Below are 19,397 nucleotides of genomic sequence, written 5' to 3'. Positions count from 1 at the left end.
GATAAGATAGGATAGGAGGAGTTTGGATCAAGGCTGGATTATCCATTCTTGAGATAACTCCAAGAAATTGTAAGCTATATGAGAGTTGGGCGCACCAGCCCAAGGGCATCACGAATTGCATTTAGCAATCAGTCAAGAGAGGAGAAAATAAGTCAAAAAACAGAGGAAAGGTGATCAAGAATTTAAGAAACTTCAAGAAGAAAGTGGCGGTAAGAAGAGGAGATCTCAGCACCATGGGTGAATTCAAGAGTTCTTTCATTCCCTTTGTTTGCTTTAATTCTCTTATCATGAACTGACTTGTTCTTGCTAGGGCTATGAATAGCCTAACCATGTTAATGAATATATTTTTATCTTTATGATTTATCCAAGATTGTGATTTCCATATAGTCTATGAATTATTGTGTTTAATGCAATTAAGAGCTTGGTCACCTCTTAATTGATTTGTGTTATGTAAATGATTCGAGAGAGGAATTCACATAATCGACTGAATAATTCATAGTGTGAATTGAATGGTATAGAGATATATATACATGATTCATCTGAACTTAATGGTTTTTTTGGACTTAATGCATTTACATCTTGAGAGCTCTACTTGAGAGATCGAAGGGTTACCTGATGGACGTAGTTTTAGTATATCTCAAGAGAAAATATTAAATAAAATTGGAAAGACCTCAGTTTATGGGAATGACAAATAATCTTTGTTAATCGAATCCATTAATATTCATTACATTAGTTAAGTGGACCAAAAGCCCTAGCGATTTCATCCATTGCATATTCAGCTAGTGATCACCCTTGCTTCTATTTTCTTTTTCTAATTTTTATTTTCAGTAGTTCTTGCTCAAAACTGAATTTCGATTGTCCAAATAATTAGAGAAGACTGTGGTTCTAATACTTATTTTGTTAAATCCCCGTGGGAACGATATTTTATACTACTTGATAACTAATGCACTTGTTAGGTTGTTAAATCCGCCAATCGCTAACTGTACCTGGGCTAGATTGGCGGAAGTAGGTTGCTTTTTCACACTAACCTGATATCTCCCAAATAGGTCGTCCTACCAAAATGGGGCCGAGGAGGTTGAGACAAATAACAGATGGCCGAAATACTCCCAAGGCTTATTTACGTGACACTGAGATATCATTTGACGATTCTATAGTGCTACATGTGATATATGGATGGTGTGATGCATTATGAAGCCATAAATTATTCAACATATGCACTAATTGGCTGATGTGGGGCAGATTTGTCCCATAGACTGATACACGGCTAATCCATTTTCTAATTCTCTAATTGATTCACAGAATTCATCTAATCAACTATGGACAAACTAAGGGTCTAATTGATTGGGCTCAATTCAATTAATGACTACGGACAAGCTGACTCAAGTGGATTTCCCCAACAACCTATGAACCATGTCTGGTGAAAACCCCAGAAGCCAAAAATGTGAGTTTCTGTCTAAGCTTTTTTACAGGTTTTTCCAAAGCAGCTGTATCAACGCTTCAACAGTCCTCACAAACAGACCATTCCCACTAATCTAGAAGCAAATTCACTCTTCACTCTTCACCCTTCACCCCTGAGACAGGACACATAACCATTTTTGCCATTGGGTTGCGGGTTGAATATCTAACCATATCCTATATCCAATTAGATTGTTGATGGCTGTGACCGGCCAAGCCGAGCTGAACTGGAACTGTTTCCTTCAAAATATTGATACTCAATATGTCCGTAGAGGTATATCAGTCAGTATCAATACATTTTTTTTAGTCTTTTTATAAATCTGGTTCAGAGGGATTGGTTTAAGGTCTGTCCATCCCTTAAATTGGTCAAAACCTTGATACATCCTCTATAAAAATATATCACAAAGTTCTCGATATGATACATATCCGCCAATGCATATCAATACTTTGAACCTTAACCTTAATATCAACTTTTCTTTTACTTTTATGCCAAGAAAAAAATATCCATGTTTTACACCTAATTATTTTTTATAGCTACTCATATTCCATGTTTGGTTACGGGTTAGTTAGGCGTGATGCCAGGCCAGGACAAGCCCTTACCACCTTGCCAAACAACTTCCTCCATGTCTCACAGCAGAGGCGGAGCTAGGTGGTGGAGAGGGGCCATGGCCCCCTCTATGCATTTAAAATCCCCACAATTTTTATTTCATCTTACATATATTTTGGCCCATTTACTCATGTTTATTAGTTTTTGGCTCACCCAATCCAAGTCTATTAGTTTCTGGCCCCCTTAATAAAAAATCCCAACTCCTTTAAACTCCTTTCACACCTTCAGTGCATGTCAAGCCCGTAGCCCCTACCTCAGCTTTCTTGTTTTAGAGTTCTTCATTCTGGTTATAAACGTACCCAAAGTCCCAAAGAACCAAACCCCAAAACATAGATATGGGGGATTACACTAACAGACAAATTGGGATTTACTCCTTATAAGAGTGCTCCTCACACTGACCTCGCAGTCACATCCCACCATTGGAAACATCTCCCCTGAAGATGTTCCCAGTGTGTTGCTGAGACATTGTGAGATCAGTGTGAGAAGCATTCTGTAAGGAACAGATTAAGATGGCATCAAGGCTTACAGTAATGGTACATACCGGCCGATACGTATCGTGCTGATGGCTTCCTGATACATCCCTCTAAGGATTGTATCACATCAGACTGATTCAGAGGGTAACTGAACATTAAACCGACCCCTCTAAACCAGTTTTAAAAAATAAATAAATAAAACCTAAAAAAGGTATACGGGCCGATACACGGGCCTGTGTTCATAGACGGCATTGCATCTTGTCATTTTTTACCGTAAAGACCTCCCTTACTCCATTGCCGAGGGATTTCTCTTCTCGGGCATAGCCTATAGTTGGGGGTTTCAATGGGTCGGGTCTGACCCAATAGACCCATACCAATTGAGCCAATAGTTCTGGTTCCAGGATCTATACCGATGGATCAGTTCCGATTGCTTAATCAATTGTCCCAATTATTATTGATTCGGAACTGATTCTATCCAGTCCCAACCCGATATACTTCCAACAGTCCCGAGAACTGATTAATTGGTTCTCGGTCCAAAATTATAGACCGTATATGATCTGATTCCTTGATATTTCTTATTGAATCGATTCCAATTCTATCATGTCCCGACCTGTTGACAGCCCTACCTGTAGCCTCTTCTCCACGGACGAAATTATAAGCTTCCTTATCCTTTTTAATACTCTTTTTAAAAAGAAATTAAAAAGAGTATTAGCTGATCACAGCTGAAGCCTGAAAGTAGAGTGATCGAGCCTCTTAAGAAAACCTTTCAATCTAAAAGAGAGTAGAAATCAACAAGTTCATGTGAAAAAATTTGTACAAAATTCAAAAATATGAAGTACAAGTTTAACTAGAGGCAATGGATGCAGCCGATGTTGATTCATGATTGAAATCGGATGATGAAACGCACCACCTTTGGCTACAAAATAACATCATATCACCCAAATACAAATAAACTCAACTCTAAAAATTCATACTTTGAAGGAATTGCCCAGTAAGAAGACCATCATCTCCCTTGAATTTTTTTTTTCTGAGAATTTTCAAAAACAGAGGCCCAAGTGTCCTGGTCCCAACTTCATGTAGGGCAAACAACAGCACTTGGATCTTGAAAATTGGAATATTTTAGCTTTCAGGTCTTCACTTCTCTTCAGCATGCCTCCCAGAAACTTGTGAATCTGCTATTCTTGATTCACGCCTCCTCTTACTACGTGAATGTCTTGCCCGGGAGACTCGGCCTGTCTTGGAGGAAGGTTTCTCTATGCGCTCTTGAGCGCCACTCACATTTTCATTAGATGGGAGTTCTGGAGGTGCATCTGGCCACGGTGTTCGTTTTGCAGGGACAGTGATGTCCAAGGGAGGGTCAATTATCCATCTACACGCAGTTAACAAACTCACACTCAGAATAAACACTATACAGTTGTAGGAAAACCATCTAATATAACCATAATGCAGGTGAAACTTAAAGCATATCCAAACAAAGATATTGATATCATACACATTATCTGAATGTCAACCTTAGGATATTGGAAAAGAACATCTCAACCTCAACTCTATGGGCTGATATTGATGTTAATCATATTAACAAAAGCACTACAAGATCAAATGCCATCAAATGAACAAATGAACTCGGACCTTTCCTACAACAGGAATGTACCTGATTATGTACATAGTCCCCCTTTGCAAATCCCTTTTCTAACACATCAAGGTTCACTCTATGTCTCTATAAGGCCATCAACTGGTTAGGTCCGGGCTGGATCAGGAAAAAACCAGGAACCAACCTATTAAGAAAATGCACATACCTAAAATTAGCTCAGACCATAAGGTTTGAAGGGCAAGGTAGGGAAACCTGTACAAACCTACCTTTTCCTTCAAACCAAAAGCAGCCTAAGGATTTATAGGTAGCAGGTCTAAAACTGACCTAATGATTAATTGAGTTTATTGGATTCAGGTCTGCCTTTATAAAGGCTCAATTAAAATGTACCTACTATTATTAAATAGTAAATACCATATAGAAGTATACAGATATTGCATATTATAACATTATATGATAATGATATTAATATTATTTAGTTGGGAGTCCAAAAGGGTCCTTCATGTTTTTGTAGCCTCTATTCATGAGGCAAGTTTCAGCACCAAAATACTTGTCAAGTGTCCATAATAAGCCCTTTCTAGGAATTCTCATGAAAAAGTGAAAATTGAATGACTAATATTTATCGGAAAAATAAAAAAATAAAATAAACACGAATATAAGGTGTGCTTAAGACTAATTTGAACTGGAGAATTGAACACCTGAACAATCAAAGTGCTCCACATGGTGGAAGTTTGGATCTGCCACATCATCATTCCAAATGCGAGAAATTGAGTATCTCCTTGGTCATCAATATAAATTGTCCCCTCACCTGTACCCATTGAACTACATATAAAACCCCTATTTTCTTTTCTCTAGTCTCACCAATCAAGTTTTGTCACAATTAAATAACATGGAATTGTCAACTAACAGTAAGGACTAAAGACTTTCAATAGCATGAACCTCTTTGTTTTGGTACTTGGCAGTTTTCATCCCAACTAACTTTTTTAAACACTGAAAACAACCAGCATACATTTATTATAGCGAACGGTTGCCTACTAGTATCTTAAACAAATGGATTGTTCTGAAGAATGGAAAATTTTGCCAAAATCCACCTAAGTTCATTCAATCGAATCATTTTCAAATTGAGATCTTTACTTTCATTCTTTTTTTATCAATATCAGTAACTTTGACCCCATAAAAAAAAGTAGTAGAGCATAAACATATAGAACTTATTTAAGAACTTGAAAAAAAAAAGATCCACAAAACATGTTAATCATTCTTCATATGTGTTGAACAACTTTTCCTATACAAATAGTTTTGACATAGGTGGAAGACTAGCCACCAAACGTTTGATTGTGTTAACGGTAAAAGAGTAAATAAATTTATTAAAAATTATTAATCTCTAATTCCAACGAATTGGAAAATGCAGAAAGGAAGAAACAAAATGATTTTTGGGTATTTTCTCTTTCATGTGAACCTTATATGTGGTTTATGCCCCAAGGTATAAGCATATACCTCTCATGCACCTTCCACATACCCATTTTCCTAAGTTTCAGAGGATCAGTCCTCCTCTTAAGTACTTTGTTAACCTAAATAATTTAGAAAATTCTCGTATACTGGTTAACCTTGGCATGACCTAGCTGCTGGAGTATGACCTTAGCATGAAATCACTAAAAGAGGCATATTAACATGTCTAAGAGGATACTTTAAACATATATCCAGTGTGGTAAATTGGTAATAAGTAATAACCACTTTAACAGACTTGGTTGGTCCCTCAATGGAAGTGTGAGGTTTACTCTCTTTCTAGTTTTGTATCCGTGTTCTTCACATATTTTCAGACTAAAAATGTATTTGTATATACTTGGTAAAGTTGAACTAAGATTATTTTGCTTTGTTCTTGTAAGTCCTCATCTTTGCCATATTATGCTTTTGTTTCCCTGTTCTCTGTTTCCATTTCTTCTTGCACTGCAGAAGCCCCTGTCGGTATATCGTTCCTATACCAATGTAGTTTTAGTTATTACACCTATCCTTTTTATACATATAATATGTCTATCGGTGACCAGTTAAATTGATTTTGGTTTCTTCATTTTCTCACTTAGAAATACAACAGATTTTCATAAATGATGTAGAATACTTATAAAATGGAACTCCCAAATACAATAACATTCAAAATTGAGATTGGTCTACCTCATTTTTACAAAATTAATGGCAGGTTTTGTCAAATGCACTTATGAGTATGCCATATGGATGCATTCTGGTAGATCATCACTCATCAGATGCAAATAAAAGGATATGACAACCAAAAAATGCCATGAAAAAAGAAAAAACATGTAGTATCGTTGATCATAACCAGTATCAGATAAAGGAAGCAAAATATAAAGAACGAAAAAATATAAGTAACAAGGAAGCAAAATATAAACAACAGAAAAAGAGTTGGAAAAAAAAAAAAAAAAAACTAACCCAGGAGGGAACTTGCTGTCTGCACGAGCCTCAACACGGAGCCACCATAGCAAAATCTTGCGCCCACAATTCCCAAGAGGCTCGACAACAGAAGTGTCCTCCAAAAGAGAGAGTGGACTGTCGAGGTCCTCTTCATCTGCAACCAGTTTATCTAGATCCTTTACCCACTCTGGTTTATCCTCAATGTCCTTCCAAACCAACTTCGAGTTCAAAACAAACCCAGCCCATTCCAGCTTCCTAGGAAGTACTATTGCCCTGTCATCAATGTAAGTCGCACTTTTCTCTACATACGGCAGAGAATTGAAAGTGTGCCAACCAACCAATTGACCGGACGAATTACAAGCCGGGCCTTGAACAGGCAACGGCAAGTTCTCCTCATCCTGCTTTTGAAGCAATGAGGATGACTCATCTGAATTCCCAGAATGAGCAAGAATTCCAACAGAAAGGGCACCAATCCATTTAACCGATTGGATCTCGTCAAACAATTCCATACTATGCGTATTACCATCATCTGCAAACATCACAATTCCGTCCAATCTCTGCTCTCTCACGACTCTGTACATCAGTATACCTACTAAATCAAGTTGACTTCCCAGAAGAAGAAAAAGAAATCTCAAACAAGAAAGAACTGGAACAAGTAAAGAGCCGTGAATTTACCTCAGGGCACGAAGGCGCATCCGAGTTTCCATCCGATGTCGAGCTTCCCACGTTATTGGCATCCTCTCCTCGAATCCAATGTGGATAGTACGAAGTCCTGACTTCTCGAGAAGAACAGCGGTCTCCTTGGTGGTTCCTCCGGCTTCGACGACGATCCAAGTGAGATCGTAGGGGACGAGCATCAGCGAGTGCATGAGGCCGGTCAGGTGCAGGGTTTGAAAAGTCCGGATATAGGTGGGGGTAACAATTATCAGGGGTCTTGGGTTCTTAACCCCATACTGAAGCCGCTGCTCTCTCTGAACTCTTTCAATAATACGATGCGCCTTCATAACCTCGATGGGATTGGGATGTGGCCATGGACGGATCAAGATCCCGTGACGGCCGACAACAACGCGGCTGCTGGTAGTGGCAGAGTTTGTTCGGTTCGATGGCGTGTCGGTAATCGAGACCGGAGGGGTCTGAAGGGTTAGGGTTTGGGTGGCATCGCTAGTGATCCGGAGTAGCGCCGGTATGGTATAGTGATTAGTGGTGGAGGTGGTGTTAGTAGAGAAGAGGAGAAAGAAAATAAGACGAGAGAACCTGAAACCCAAAACGAGGCTGATGAGGCAGCAGAGACCGTGGAGAACGACCCAGAAGAATGACGCCAGAGGTTTAAAAGCGCTGTCGACGGAAGAGTCAAGCGGACCAGTTGTTCTGAAGCTGTTGTTCCTGCGAGTGTTGCAGTTTTGCTGCTGAGAGAGCTTCATTTGGCTCCCTTCTGTGTTACTTCCTACTATGAGACAGAGAGAGAGAGGGGCAATCGAGGAAGATATGGAGATGGAGAGGTAGTAGTTGGTTTTGTAGTGTGTTTAAGTTGGATGTTTGGTTTTTCTATCAATTCAAATTAAAGCAGGGTGTTGGTTTCTGTTATGGGGTTGCTTTCGGTTGTTTGGATTTGTAGGAGAAAGAGGAGAGCTTTGAGTAGGAAGCAGATTCAGACTTTTTCCTTTTTTATTATATGTGGGTTGGAGTTGTTTTTGAGGAGATTGGTTTTCTTTGGTTATACGAATTGCTTGATTGCCTGCTTGTCTTCTTCCGTGGAGATGGAGTAGGGAGTAGGGACGAGGGAGAACCAGAGACGGGGACTCTTTTTTGGACCTCCAGTCGGTATTTTCGGGCCCTGATAGCCAAGTCGGCGTCGGTTGGTGGGTGGATCCTTGATTTCAAAGAATTCCGCATATTAGCCTGAATTCGGAAAGAGTATAAATGCAAATATGTATAGTATAAATATATAAAATAATACAAAAATATAATATAAGATTTTATACTCTATATATTTGCATTTATATTCTTTCCAAACTGAGTCTTGAGAGTTCTGCTTCCATCGTCAGGGAATTCACATTTGCGAGTGCATCACAATGCCTCACAGCACATTCCCACCTTGTACTGAGAACATCTCTCCATCAGGTAGAAATCCGTTCGAACAGCTTTGCATTGAGAATATCTTCCTAATTATGTGTTTTCTTTTATGGGAAGATATACCCAATGCAAAGTTGCTAAAGGCTGTTGAAATGGTGCGGATAATCAAGTCAAGTTCAAATATAGGAGGCCAATAGTCACGATTACAAAAAAGTCCTTTTTATTCCTGATTAAGTCAAAGTTTTCTTTCTGCTGTCACCAATTGGAAAATTCTCAATTGGTATCCTTTATTTTGGGTGTAATGTCATTTTAGTCTCTGAACTTTAAAACACGACCATGTAGTATTCAAATTTTCAAAATGTATCAATTTAATATCTAGCTTAATCCACCAGTAGCTATGTGTATGACATGACAGTATATATGATTTAGAACTTTTGAAAATATTAAAATTACCCTTATAAATAAAACATTATCCCTCATTCTCTTCTTCGAAAAGATGAAAGAAATTACCAATTCCGTAAAGCATGTTGGGTAGGTGCATGTTTCTTTAATGAATGTTGGTAAGAATTGTGTGTGGAGAGAGAGAGAGAGCTGAGCAGCGATTCGAAGGTGGAGACGATCTCAAGACTTGCTCAACGGAAGATAGAGAACTTTGGTCCATGCTCTTACAGACGGTCTGACCTTTTCAAGGCCGGAATTTGGAACTGGTAATACACTTGTTCCTTGTATAATTCTCCATGAAACCCACCCTTTCTTTTTTCTTTAGTATAGTTTGATTCTTCTGAGTTCATCCAATTGTGTTTCAATTCCGAAATATTCGCCTGATTTGGTCCTCTTTCCATTGAAATACATGCACTTGTTGATAGAGAAGAATCGCTATCTCTACATTCGTCTCTTTCCAGAGCCTTGTCGGGTTGCTAAAGAACAAATTCCAATAGCTAGATTGTTCTCTGAGTCTTCAATGTTGGCGCTAGTTGTCACCCTTATCTTTCGCCAAGTATTTATTCTAATTTCGGTTTTTTTGCTATAAATTCTAATTCCGTTATTCTTTTGTATTTGAGCATTCATTTATTAATTCCTGCTCTATTTCCATTTGAAGAATCTAGTCAATTATCATAGAACGCTATAACAACGAAACTTCAATTAACAGGGTGAACTACTACCAAGAGGGTAACCAAGTTTATCCCCATCTAGATGTCTATTGATTTCCGAAGAGCTTTGATGACTTGGGCATCATGGGTTTATAGGCATATAAATCCACACAAGACCCAAGCTTTTTTTCAAAGCTCAGCACCTTCCCATTTCAGGTTAGCTCACTGCTTTATGAAAACAAATCTGTTATTTTTCTTGTCTTGTGTTTTAGTCTGTTTCAGCTGCTTAGTAAAATGAATTTACTGAACAGGGGAGGTCAATGAAATTCCGGGGGGCACTGTAAATAATCTATTCAACCCCTCAACAATATTTCAGGATCAGACAGACTACCCGGAAAAGAATATAATTACTGAAGAGGTTAAGGCAAATGAAGACTCCTGCAACTCTCTTGAATGTAACTAGTTTGTCAGAATATAGGACATATGGTCATCCATCTATATATGGAAGAAAGCCAGGGAAGGGTCCTTCAAGTATTCAAGACTGCAGCCATTTGTGCCTCTTCGACATTCCTGATACCTAGAATGAATTGTTGTATTATTATCTGCAATCTAGAGAAAAACACAATTCCACTTAGCAAACTGATGAACACATCTTAATGTCTCTCAGGTTTTTTTTTTTTTTCTTCCTTTGCTGTGATTGTTGTTCATAAAAAAGAAGAGGGGACGTTTGGTCCTTCAATCTTTTTCTACTAATGCTTTTAGTTCTCATATTACCATTCGCCTTCCCTGTTTAGTTAAATGCTACTCCGTGATGATTAGATTGCCTAAGTCGGTTTCTCTCTCTTTATTTTTGCATTTTTTTTTTATCTCTGTTTGACTGAATACTCCACTGAGTTTGACGTGAATTAGATGAATGATAAAGAAAATTAGATGACATTTGAAGGGTATTAATGTCTTTTCAAATGCCAAGTACTGAATTTACACATTTTGAAAGTTTGGGAATTTAATTATCAAGTTTTAAAGTTCGGAGACCAAAGTGACACTAAACCCAAAGTACAGGGTATTAATCGGGAATTTTCCCATCACCAATTTCTAAGACAAATCATTGGGTGGGACCAAGTGCTGAATACCTGAGGGTTTTTCATTTTGGAAAATTTTCCAATTAGTACCTTTACTTTGAGATTAGTGCCACTTAGATCCTTAAACTTTAAAGCGCATAATTCAATACTTGAACTTTTAAAACATGTCAATTTAGTACTTACCGTTAACCAGCCATTATTAACATTTGAAAAGGCACAAATGCCCTTTAAGTATTATCTAATTTTCTTTATCAACCATTTAAACATTGACAAAAAATGAGCAGTCCCAAATTCTTGCCTCTTTTATTCAAGAAAGTTGGGGTTATCAAAATGTCCATTAATTCAACTAACCCCAACTTTCTTGAATACAAGAGAAAAGGATTTGGGACTGTTCATTTTTTATCAATGCTTGAATGGTTAATAAAGAAAATTAGATGACACTTAAAGGGTATTTATGTCTTTTCAAATTCCACTTTATTGGTTGGTTAGTGGCAAGTATTAGATTGGCATGTTTTGAAAGTTCGATATTAAATTGTTGTGTTTTAAAGTTCGATGACCAAAGTTGCACTAGGTCCAAAGTACAGGGGACTAATCGAAAATTTTCCCTTTCATTTTTATAGCTTGTTGCTTTTAGGCTTGGTCCAGTCCAACAAGACGACATCTCCACCCCACAATGTCCCACAGCACATCCCCGTCGTGTTTTGGGAACATCTCCCAATGATGTACAAGAATCGATGATGTCATCATCGGGAGATGTTCTCAATACACGGCGGGAATGTGCTGTGGGGTGGGACATTATGGGGCAGAGATGTGAACTCCAATCCAACACACCACCCATATATTTATTGTTGAATTTCAAATTCATAGGATTCTTTGCCATTTGGCAAGGGGGTTGTAGTGGGCTAAAACTGATGATGCGGCAAAAACATAGACATGGATTGAGAGAGGCTGCAACACACAAGATCCCTCGTGACTTATTGCTACAGCATAAACATGCTATGAAACTATGAATGAAAGCATTTACTTCATATTTTCATTCTCAAAACCCAATCCTCGGCGTCAAAGAAAACTCAACAAGAAGGCCTTATTTAGGCCCATAAAATTCATTCGTTATGAAGTTAAAGTGAGAAATAAATCTTAAGGTTATGTTTGGATAAGATTTTCTTTTTATGTCTTTTTATAAGCATTAAGTATGTTTGGTATTTTACTATAAACTTTATAGTTTAGTAAAGTATTGTTTTAAAACCATGTTTTTTGTGATTAAAAGCATAAATAATTGTTTGGTTATGCCATCTTGTTTTATTATGTCATAAATATTCCATGTATCAACCTGTTATTTGTTATAATTTATAATATAAAAATGTTACATGACTCATAGTTGTGCCATGTGGTACAAATTAATGCCGCATGTTATATATTTTGCCACATTGTGGACATCAAACATGGAATATATTTTTCCATGTGTAATTAATTTGATAGAGTGCATATATTTTGTTATATTTACAACTTTGTCACGTTATCACAGGGTTAGTCAACGAGCTTGTGCAATGCTCAGACGGTGAAGTAAGCCTACAAAATAAATCAACACAAAAAAAGAACAGCACATGAATTATTAAAAAGCATTTTGTATTACATTAATATGTTAAGTACGAGCACACATTTGTGTCAAGGGGCCTCCGTACTTAACATTTACACGATAGTTCCCTTCTAATTAACTACCTCCCTGTGTAGAGAAGATGTTAAGCTTTTAGGGGTCTAAAAGAATACATCAAAATGTTGAATAATTATATTGATAATTATGAATATGCCATTGACATTCTCTCGTGCACAAAAGGCAAGCAACACCCTACCCTAGACACACTTGGTGACATACTAGCTAATGACATGCAAATGGCGCAGGTGATGAAATTGACTAGGGGTGAGTATAGATCGGTTCGGTTTGATTCTGTTTTATGGAAGAACCTGGAAGGGGTTGGTTCCAGGTTTCTGGAACTGGAAGCTATCCTATGAAGGTCAGTTATGGACTTAGTGCTTCCGGGATCAATTCCAAGCTCTATCCATGGAACCTGTTCTTTCTTTACTCTCCCCTTCAATAAAAAGAAGCATGTTTCTTTAAAAATTTGATTTTTAATAAAATATAATATATAATTTAAAACTTATATCATCTTTATTGATTAAATTGAGTAACTTAATATGTGGATTATTATTATATGATTCAAAACTTAATTTAAATTTTGAAAACATTACTTTTTACATTAGTTATTGTATATACTCAAATATTAAAATGAAAACAAACGATCAAGTCATTAAGTAACTCAATGGTCAAGTGAGACCATGGCCTTTGTAACGATGAGTTCTTGGATTCAAATCTTTATATCCCCAAAGTACTTTGGGATTTATTTCAAGGCAAATTCAATTCTAAGGTAGGTTCCATCAAGACCAACCAAGGCATGTTCATTAGGTCGGTTTGGATAGGATAAACCCCTAAACCTTAGAACTGGTTTGGGTGAGGGTCAATTCCAAGAATTTGGAACTATACCCTACCCTATTACTAGAGGTGTAAAACGGGTCGTGCTAGGCCATGCCACCCTTCCCTGAGAAATTTTGAGGAGTCAAACTGGCACAGCCCATGGCCGAAGCCCGTGTGGGCTTTTGTTTGGCCCAAGTCAGGCCGTTGATTGGGCCAAAGTTATTTATTTAAAAATTTTGAAAAATAAAAATTTAATTTTATATGAATTTTGATGTATACAATTGCTTATACATACAATAATTAAATCAGATTAAAAAAAATGTTTATTTTATTAATTTATTATATAATTATAATTTATATACTATATAATATATTATATTATATATATATATAATTATTATATATATTATATAAAATATACATATGGGTCAGGTCGTGCCAGCCTACAAGTTGTGTTGGCCCGGCCTGCTACTTGAAATCCCAAGCCCGGCACAACCCATACAATTGTGCTAGGTCGCGGGCGGCACAGCCCGATTTACACCTCTACTTGTAACAGATTGGGTAGGGTTGGTTATAGGCCGATTCGAGATCAGTTTCAAGTAGAACCAACCCTATCCAATCTACAGTCGGTTCCATTCGGTTCTAGGTAAAACTTACTCATTTGCTTACCCCTAAAATCAACCATGGCAACACGGTCATATTTTTATGCCATGAGTCATATATTTATAGATATCATGGCATATATCTTGCCATATGTCACTAATTTTGCCATGTGGCATATACATTTCAACCTTATGCATTTTTTGTGGATAGTTGGCACAAATATATTTTTTTCATACAAGTGTTTATGTTTTAGGTGTTTTAATTTTGCTCTGAAAAAAAAAAAAAAAAACAGACGTTACCAAATTCCAAAGCCTAATTTAAGCTCAAATCCCTTTTAAAATATAACCTCTGTATGATTAAAAAATGTTGATGCTCACAGAAAACATTAAAAAAGAAAAAGAAAAACAATAATAGCAAATGAGAAATGAATAAATCAAGGAATTGGGGAGTGGGGTTAGTCTACTATAAATCAAGGAATTTTATAGGCCTTAAAAAGATGAATCTTAACAATGAGTACCTCACTACAAGAAAAACGAACTAGGCCAGCGCTAGCTAAACTGTAAGCTTAGCCTTTTAAACTGCCAACATAGACATGAAACGGTGGTTTAATAGTCAGGCCCCTAACAGAGTGAAAGCGGTCGAGCTGGGCTCGGGCTTGGGCTTTAGAAAATTCTGTTAATACAGAATGAAAGCCTAGCCCGAGCCTGACCCGGCCCGGCCCATGAACAGGTCTACAAGAGAAGTTGGATGCATATAACATAGACATAGACCCCCTTTCCTTGCAATATTTAGAGATGTCAAATGACAGGCCAGCTAGCTAAGGCAACATAACACAACAAATAAGACGCAACAGTACAGCAATATCATTTTACTATTGATCTTTCCATTCTTATATATGTTACAGTACTAGTATAACTAATGCACCCTATATCATTATGCATTTGTTTGGCATATGTCGTTGCTTCAGAAAATGGTGACACATCAGCGTTACATCGGAAAAAAAAGGTGCTTTAGGAAATGTTTGTTTCTTTAGAACCGTTTTTTCTCAAAAAAACGGTACTCTAAGCCACGCCTTGGAAATCAAGAAGGCATGGTTTGGAGTAATGTCAAATTTGGTGTTTTCTCATATTGTATCTTGTTGCTGCCAATGAGTACATGATGTGGCAGTGACATGGACTTCCTATAATGGGTACCAGTACTGAAAACAGACATGGAGCATTGGTAGCAAACAGAAAGTGTTGTTGTTGTTCTAGCAAATGTCCTACCTAGCAAAGTGGCATTAATGTTTCCAAACAGAAAAAAAAGACATTGTTGCTTCCAACCCACACATCAACAGAGAAAGTGGTCTTGTATTTGCAGTTTCGATGCCAAACATATATTATGGTCATGTTTGGTTCAATTCTCATTTTTTCTCATTCTTATCCAAGATGAAATTCTAAAATGGGAAAGAATTGGTAAAAAATATACAGAATGATAAAATATTTCTGTGAGCCTATTTACCAAACACTTTTTTCCTAAAAATGAATTCTTGTCATACTGACAAATGTCCTATCCTATGTTGTTCATTTTCATTCTTCAAAAAATAAAAAATAAAAATCATGTCGGTATTCACAAACTGCCAACATATGTCTCCAACAGTGAATGTTTACCACTTGGCATAGATGTTTTGTAAAAGTACTTTTGCAAAAGTGCTTTTGTAAAAGTACTTTCCTAAAAGTGCTTTTATAAAAGTATTTCTATAAGTGTTTTCGTAAAAGTACTTTTATAAAAGTGTTTTCATAAAAGTACTTTTGTAAAAGTGTTTTTATTAAAGTAATTTCCTAAAAGTGCTATTGTAAAAGTATTTTCATAAAAGTGTTTTCGTAAAAGTGTTTTTATAGTGTTTAAAAAAAAATGTTTTTGAAAAGTACTTCCATAAAAGTGTTTTTATATAAGTACTTTTATAAAAGTACTTCCAAATAAGTAATTTCATAAAAGTACTTTTTGCAAAAAGTGCTTTCGTGTAATAGTACTTTCATAAAAGTGATTTCGTAAAAGTTGATTCATAAAAGTGCTTTCATATAAAAGAACTTTTATAAAAGTGTTTTAGCAAAAACAAACATTTATAACAACAATTTTGTAGGCAGAGTTTCCTTCACAATAAAATGAGCAAGATGGGACATGATTGTTTTTTATGTTGCAAGATATTCAATTTTTATGCTATGAAGTTGATTTTTCATCATGAAAAAAATGTTATTTATTTTTACCCATTCTTATCTAGAATGAGTAAGAATTTAGAAAATAAGGCCCAAAACAGTAAATCAAACATAGCCTATATCTCCTCACAATTCCTTTGTTACATTAATTTCTCTTGCGCCATCAGTTTATGAAACCCTAAAAGCAAAAAGGCCGACTGATTGTAGAGTGCGTTCAGGAATTAATTGGGTTGATTAAGAATCCTCCACACCCTACGCTTGAGTTCTTCGTATCCCCACGTTGACGTCGCAACCCAAACTTCTTCAATGACAAGCAGGAAGCTAATAACATCGATCGTTAGGTGAAATGTCAATCATGCATTTATTAATTCCATGCAATTTTCAGTGTTCCGTGAGGCACTGAGGCACTCTCAATGCGCTGAGCTGCTGCTGCCATGGTATTGGGTTTCACCTTGCTGTTAGGTTATTCGAATGGACAGCTGCTTGGCTGCAGGTTATTTTGATCAGGTATTCTCCCCCGGCTGCCACATGCACCTTATTATCATAAGAAGAAAAAACATTGAAAATGTGTGCAATTAACTCAATAGGTGTGAATGTGTGTGAACAGCGAGCGATACGAGATCATATCCTGCTACTGCTACCTCTCCTTGAATTGCTCTATTCTCTACAACATACTAACATGGTGATTTTAGCCTGGACTGAATTTGGGCCCCGAGAGGCCGGAATGGTCGGTGGCCCATTCATTTGCAGCCCTAAATGGAGGTTGAGGTTGGCCCAGTTAAGGGTGTCAATGGATCGGTTTTGGATTGGACCCCATCCAGTCTAAAATTAATTTGGATGGACCAGCAAGGCATATTGGATTAGACCAATTCGGTCTAAAATATTTATTAGATTGGATTAGACCTGGTCCGTTCATAATAAATTTATATTGAATTGAATTGGATTAAGTTAATATCTAGTCTATTGATATAAAAAAAGAATATACATGCTAATGGACTGAATTGGATTGAAATCAATCTAAATCAAAATAAATTTAAACAGATCGGACAGTCCAAATATTGAATTGGATCGGTCCAAATTAATTCAAAACATTTATTAGATTGAATTGGACCTGATCCATTTATAAAAAACTCACATTAGACTGGATCAAATTGGACCAAATCCAATCCAATTGACACCCCTACGCCCAGCCCAGTCGTAACTCATAGCATAAGGTAGGCGCATGTGATGTGAGGCTTTCTACCCGTTGACATTTATTTAAGATGATCACTACTATTGTTGTTTGCTCATCAAACCATCGTCCACAACCACAAGTGAGCAACTTTAGGTGGCAGTTATCCATTGTATGTCAAATTAAAGACGAAAGGAACTGGTTTCAAACTCTTCAAGTAGTTAATTAATATGACCGACCACAAGTAACAATTAATTATTAATTTAAAAAGGTCAATGATATATTAGCTTTTTAAGGTTAAAAACAAAAGCACATTCCTCCATCTCCAAGTGGGAGGAGTGCGCAACGTTTCCGCCATCGTCACCATTCAATGGATATTGGATATATAGCGGATACAACCGCACACCCACAACATCTCTCAAGTCTCACCTAAACTCTCTCTCTCTCTCTATATATATAACAAGTTTCGATTAATATGGTACAGAGCAGAGGCTGTGTACAATAGTTTATACTTGACCAGAAAAAGATAACTCCTACATATCCTACATATATAGAAATAGAATTGGTGATTAAACAAACAAGCCGACCGGACCATTGATCCGGGTTCCATGGGTGGTTGAATTAAGTGCCAACAGATGTATCTTGCACGTACGCTGTAATTGTCATTATTTAATGATTTGCTAGTTGTTAAAACCATGATTTTTGAACCATCGTTGATCTGGACGGTTGGATCATTTGGCTCAGAAACTGTCCAAACAACCGGGCTGTCAAACCATTAATTTATCGACCCATTTAATGGTTTTTAATCATTTTTTATTTTTAATTATTATTTTATTGTCTGAATAAATCATCCGTTTGAACCGAATGATCGAACCTCCAACCCAAAAATCAATGGCAGAACTATTCCATTCCAGGTCGTTTTATAAAAGCATCACTAAAACCACAAAATTGCCAACTGTGGATTCGTTTTGCTTCTTGAGTGTGGTGTTTGGCATCGCTTCTGATTCTGGCATTGTTGATTTTCGTAATACCACTAGGACACTGTTTAATTCCTCGAAAGCGATGATATCTGACGAGTTCAAACTTCAAACAATGAAAACGTCAAAATGGATGCCATGCCAATTAAACACAGCCCTAATTTAATTTGTTTAATGCCTAAAAACAAAAAAAGTAAAAGATGCTAGTCAATGGTCAGTCACTACAGGCCAAGGGACAGGACTTGATCCTAAAGATTTAGTGGTACAAACCCTCTACATTAGACTCCCTTTGAACAAATATTTTGTATTGCTTAAGTTATGATATCAACAATAATGTAACCACAGTTTAAGCCGCCTATGGTTTACAAGTCTTCTCCCGGCTCTTCTAGAAGCTGTAAAATTCCCGACTAATTATCTATCTTTTTCTCTTGGTAAAATGTCATTTGAATTAGTAGCATTTATTCAACTTCAAAGCCTGTGGTTTTTTCATTCTTCTTATTATTATTATTATGGTTTTGGTGTTGAAAAACGAAGACCCATTTGATCAGGTGTTGTATACAACCGACTTGAGCCATAATATGTCAACTTAAACTGTAGCATGAAAACTAAGTTGGACCAAATTTCGGGTATAACAAACTTAAAATTCAAATGGCACCCTGACTTTATTCACGGGATCAAATAAATTAAATGTTAACGGCTGTCCGACTTTCTTTTAAGAAAAGGGATTACTTTTTTAATTAAACAATGAGTACTCAGCATTAAAAACACTTACTAACCATTAAATAAAATAATTTAATGCAAAGACAAGCAAGTGTTACGCATTTTATTCTAGATGATTACCACATCTGCTTATTGTGTTTAAAAAAAAAAAAACAAAGAACACTATCATCATTAATACTATCACATATAAATAGGTCACGGGGGTTTCCTCCTGGTTCAGCCCTTTTAGGGAGGTGATCCAGAGGAAACAGGAGACCCACATGTGATAGCATAGTTGGAGGCCCAACAGGGCCCACAGATTCTCAATTCACTGGACTTTTCTGAAGGAAAATTTGAAAAAAAAAAAAAACAAATTCCAGTTAGCCAATCGAGAACCTATTTTATCGGGTTTATTTGTTGTTTATAATATTTAATATTTAAATGGGATAGCGAGGTATAGTAGATGGACAATTCAGAGGGTCAGTTGTAGTAGTG

General features: G+C 36.7%; 1 protein-coding gene and 1 long non-coding RNA gene across 5 annotated transcripts; one reads left to right on the top strand and one right to left on the bottom strand.

The window, feature by feature from the left end:
• Positions 1-3,299: 3,299 nt before the first annotated feature.
• On the bottom strand, positions 3,300-9,018 carry LOC148877236 (putative beta-1,4-xylosyltransferase IRX14H). Of its 3 annotated transcripts, none has more exons than XR_016112657.1 (4): positions 7,220-8,395; positions 6,563-7,117; positions 4,822-4,931; positions 3,300-3,904 (listed from the first exon to the last, which is right to left on the bottom strand). XR_016112657.1 is itself a non-coding variant. In XM_088983291.1 (3 exons), exons 1-3 carry the CDS (start codon positions 7,963-7,965, stop codon positions 3,670-3,672), a joined length of 1,536 nt encoding a protein of 511 aa, XP_088839417.1. In that variant the 5' UTR covers positions 7,966-9,018; the 3' UTR covers positions 3,300-3,669. The 3 variants fall into 3 exon arrangements, 1 of the variants encoding a protein (XP_088839417.1); XR_016112658.1 differs by lacking the exon at positions 3,300-3,904 and adding an exon at positions 4,187-4,310 and having other exon boundaries at positions 7,220-8,230; XM_088983291.1 differs by lacking the exon at positions 4,822-4,931 and having other exon boundaries at positions 7,220-9,018.
• LOC148877235 (uncharacterized) lies at positions 9,000-10,484 on the top strand. Of its 2 annotated transcripts, XR_016112661.1 has the most exons (4): positions 9,000-9,324; positions 9,484-9,614; positions 9,768-9,924; positions 10,020-10,484. It is a non-coding gene; the product is annotated as an uncharacterized LOC148877235 (long non-coding RNA). The 2 variants fall into 2 exon arrangements; XR_016112659.1 differs by lacking the exon at positions 9,484-9,614 and having other exon boundaries at positions 9,109-9,324.
• The last annotated feature ends 8,913 nt before the right edge of the window (positions 10,485-19,397 follow it).

Source organism: Nelumbo lutea, chromosome 1 (assembly GCF_056320005.1).
Source record: "Nelumbo lutea isolate HS-2025 chromosome 1, American lotus-T2T, whole genome shotgun sequence".
Taxonomy (NCBI): Eukaryota; Viridiplantae; Streptophyta; class Magnoliopsida; order Proteales; family Nelumbonaceae; genus Nelumbo; species Nelumbo lutea.
Note: the sequence above shows the minus strand (reverse complement) of the source record. Positions and strands in the feature narration are given on the sequence as shown.